Source organism: Antechinus flavipes, chromosome 6, assembly GCF_016432865.1.
Source record: "Antechinus flavipes isolate AdamAnt ecotype Samford, QLD, Australia chromosome 6, AdamAnt_v2, whole genome shotgun sequence".
Classification (NCBI taxonomy): Eukaryota; Metazoa; Chordata; class Mammalia; order Dasyuromorphia; family Dasyuridae; genus Antechinus; species Antechinus flavipes.
In genome coordinates, this window is record NC_067403.1 from 24458932 (window position 1) to 24463485 (window position 4554).

Sequence of the window (4554 nt, forward strand, 5' to 3'; positions counted from 1 at the left end):
AACTCAAAATGTAAAACAAACAAACAAAAAAAATTGAATGTTAGATTAGATTTACAATTTGGAAATATTTAATGATAAATAAATAGTTATTAAAAGAGAATTAATTAGGATTAGACAATTAGATTTTGGATTGTGACAATCACTGCGTATTCTACTATGGACAAAAAAAAATCTGAATAATTCTTTTGAATTGTGAGGGAGTCACTTCAAGAAAACATTGAAAAGTTGGAGAGTTAAAACTCGAGATTTTTGTTTCTTCTTTTAAAAAAATATGTATTTAAAAAGTTCCCCCCCCCATGCCTTTTACCTCATCCTTAATCAAAAAAATTTACTACAAGATGTGGAAGGTGGGAAGAAGAGGTGGGGAAGGCTAGAGAAAAGAATTAGAGGGGAAGGTCTATGAGTCATAATCTTCTACCTCAACCAAAGTGAGACTGTGGGTGCTGGAGGATGAGAAAGGACAGAGGAGCTGGGGAAGTAAGGAGGAGATGCTGTAGAACAAGCCAATGGTTTAACTGGATTGGTGTGGAAGCTGTGATATTTCTTCCTCATCTGTTTCTATGTCTTCACACTCATCCTCCTGCTTCCAGTTCATCCCAGATTCTTCACCTTTCTCCTTTCTTCCTGTACCACCATTTTTTTCTTGTTGCTTCTGGACTTCTGAAACCCTAAGGCATCTTTTCCCCCAGTTACAGGATTGATTTTTCCATCTCCCTGCATGGCGAGTCCCAAAGCCAACTGAACCTTCAAAAAAGGGAACTGATGCTCTGGTGGGAAGCAGGCACAGGTCCTGGCATTTAAAACTGACCAGCTTTCTTTTGTAGTGATTCAAAAACAGTCCTAATGCCCAGGATATCATGACAGGTAAAGTTTCAATCTTGCCAATCTCCTCATCTGTCTCTATGATCTTGATTTTGACTTGGGGAGAATGGGCTTTGTATTTCCTCTTGCCTGCCATCTTCAGAGCCTCCTATTGCCTCCACTGTGGCAACCAGGATAATAAAGAGTTTTTAGATCATCTCATAAGAAATTTGTTTGAATGAACCAATTATGTTGAGCCTAGGGAAAAGACCTGGTTGGACAATGGTGGGGATAATAATTGTTCTTAAATACTTGGGTGCCTACTATATAGCAAAAGGATTAAATGTGTTTCTCTTATTTTATTTTATATATTTGTATTTGGTCTTTCTCTATATTCCTAGAATTTAATCAATGCACCTTGACTTGGAGGGTGGTAATTATGGATGTTTTGCTCAGAGAATAGTGGGAGACATCATAATTAAGAAATTGAAAGATGACCAGATGGAAGAGAAGGATTAGGATTATTTTTCTGGGCCCCAAAACCTAAAACTAGAAGTAATGGGTTTAAAAGAAAGGGAGGAAAATTTAACCTTGCTGCAAGAAAAACCATCTTCAGAATTAGAATTGTCCCAAAGTGGAATGAATAGCCCCAAAAGATCAAGGTTCGTTTTCTGCTAATCACAAATCAATTCCAATTGTCTCTTATTGCCTCCAGGAGCAAACAGGAAAGGCTCAGGTTAGCACTCAAAGCCTTCCTAACCTGTTCTTTCCTGTCTTGCTAGTCTTCTTACACCTTGCCCCTGGACACCTACTCTTTGATCAAGTGGCAATTGGCTCTTGGTTGTTGCCTGAGAAAGATACCATTTCTAAGCATTTTGTCCCGCTGTCCCCTGTGCCTCCAATTGCTTGCATCCCTGGCTTCCTTTAAGTCCTAAACGAATCAATGTAAATAGCAATCATTTCTGCTTTGGCCAGAAATCCTCAGGGTCTTCTCCTTTCAGTTTAATTAATTAATTGCTTGAGTAATTTATTCATTCCTTCATTAGTTCATTTATTTATTCATTATTGGCTAGGTAAAAGAGATTTTTTACAAAATTGCTACCTAGCCTTATTCAATGAATGGATTCATCCGCTTCTGTCAAACTGAGAACTGTTGGAGACTTTAGCTTAAAGATCTCCCACTGCATCCAGGGCCATTTCCAATTGTTCTGATCTATACATGACTCTGGAGGGGAAACTGAGGCAAGTGACCTTGCACAGCTCTCCCTCACTTCAATCCATGACTTACATATCATGGTATCATCTCCTTGATGTCATGGCCCTCTTTGAGACCAAAGGGCAAACAAGAACAAATCCTAACTAAAATCCTACCTTCTACAAGAAGTCTTCCCTAATGTTCTTAATTTCAGGATTTTCCTTTCTTTAATAAGTGTCTAAGGCTGGATTTGAACTCTGGAAGATGTCTTCTTGACTCCAAGACTGGCACTCTATGCATTATGGCACCACTATGGCCCTCTAGTGTAGCAATTATAGCGTGCTAGTATAAGACATACAACAACTACTAAATAAATGCTTATTGATTGATAGGTGAATCTCAGTAGTTATCTCCTTCAGAGAATCATAAATAAGGAGGTGAAAGGGACTTTAGAGATCATCTGGGCAAACTTCTTCACTTTGCAGAAGAGGAAATTCAGCCCCAGAAATTTAAAGGGTTACAAAGATTATAAGTACCAGAAGCAGAAGTTAAACTCTAACCTTCTGACCCAATCCATTGTTTTGCCGATTATCAACCTTTTTCAGTCAGTATATATTTGGGCTTCAGGGATGTTTTATAATTGATTTCTCTTATGAAACTGCAAACATTCAAGTACCTTCTACAGCAGCTAGTCAAATAATTGAGGTAGGCAAGAAGTGAAATGAATTGTGTCCTCAAAGTGTTAGTAAGTTCATCATGATTAGTTTACTCTGGTACATCATTCTGCTGAGATAACTGGATTTATTCAGTGCCATTAAAAGTAATCATTTAAATCCCACACTAAGAATAGCATCTCTCTGCTTATAACTGCAGAAAACAAAAGCTTAACAGTGAAACTTCATCCTTCTGGCAAAATACTATGCTGCAATTTCCTATCTAGGAACAAATAAATCATTGCACGTTTGGAAGTATCCAAACTTTATCTTCCCAAATCTTTTGTTACCATTAGGAGGGCACTCTTTTAAATGACTTTAAGAAATGGTGCTTTTGTAGTTCTAAAGTGACTGTCCTTTCCATAAGTGAAAAATGGAAACACTTGGTTCTGAAAGCTCTTTATCCTGAACAAATATAAGATTAATGGTTGCCCATTTTTGGTTTCCCTTGTGTACATATTGTTTCAGAAAACCTCCTAAATTGTCTTCTTGAAAACATACCTTTGGCAGCCATCATTTTAAAGCAAAGAGGCAGAAGAAGTGTGGAGAACACACTGTAATTTATATTTTGCTTTTCTTGCAAACTGGAATTAAACAGTTTATTTTTTTTCAATTTTCAATTTTTTGGTTAATTTTTTAGATAGAAATTGAGGAATTGGTAATATTTCTTTGAGGAAAATAAGGTGCAAATGCCTGAATCGGGATTGATTTCACTGATTTCACTGATATTGAAAATTCCTAAAGCAGGATGTGAATTGACTCCTCCAACATTACGGATCAGCATCTGCACCTTTGCTACAATTTATAATCTAGGAGAGTTTCCCAGGGCACTGAGGGTTAAGACCCATGCTTGGTCCACACAGGCAGAAGTAGGGCAAGACCACCCATTAATTTACTATGTAATGACTAGCAAAGTACAAATAAATAGGGATAATCTTCAGTACTTTGAGTAAAACATGTTCAGGCCAAATGGTACCATTCATTAAACAAAGAATTTTATAATTGTACAGGGAGAAAAAAAGTTAGTGGCAGTTTTCTTTATGTTGATATAAAGCATATACTGATATTTTTTGAAAATGAGCATATAAAATCTTGCAATCCTTAAGGCCCACTAGATATAACTTTAACATCAAGTATACCTCATCTAGGTAATGTCTTACATTCATAATCATTCTTCATCTTTAAAAACAATAAACAAAATTTCACTTTATTTGTAATTAGCCGGTGGTTTATTCAGTCATGGAAGCAGAAATTCCCTGTGGCACCTCCTGTTTTTTCTCCTCAAAAAATTATAGCTGTTTCTTATTCTATTTTCTGTCAAATCCAAGATAACTTGCCCTTCAGACCAAACAACATCTATACTTCTAGTGCCTCAACATCTTTAAATCTTATAATGACTTTCTTATAAACCTTCATAGAACTCCAAGGTTGGATTAGATCTCAAAAGTCATCTAGATAGAGATAGGAATCTATAGATCTCTTCTTATATCTATATGAATATTTGGTATAGGGAAAGCTTGTAGCAGAAAAGAATAAATCTAGTTTATGCTAGGTCCAACAAGTCACCCAGCATCTGCTCAGAGGGGAATCATCACATCTGAAGGAATCCCTTCTCTTTTTGTACATTTCAAATCACAATATGACATAGGGCAGGATTTAAATCCAAACCTTTGGTTCAAAACCCGGGACTGCCATAAATATTTTAAAAATCAAACTGCCCCACAGGTTCCTCTTAGATAAAATGAGTAGACTGAACTAAATATCCTATCAAATGGCTTCCTGATCTAATTCTATAACCTCTTGATATCCATTTTAAATTCCAAATCTGCTTCTTTAATAATTTCC

The 4554-nt window shown here is 36.4% G+C and overlaps 1 protein-coding gene across 1 annotated transcript; it reads right to left on the reverse strand.

The window, feature by feature from the left end:
* Positions 1–511: 511 nt before the first annotated feature.
* Positions 512–958, reverse strand: LOC127541369 (dr1-associated corepressor-like). The gene has a single exon (XM_051966658.1). The coding sequence runs from the start codon at positions 956–958 to the stop codon at positions 512–514; it is 447 nt and encodes a 148-aa protein (XP_051822618.1).
* Between the last annotated feature and the right edge of the window lie 3596 nt (positions 959–4554).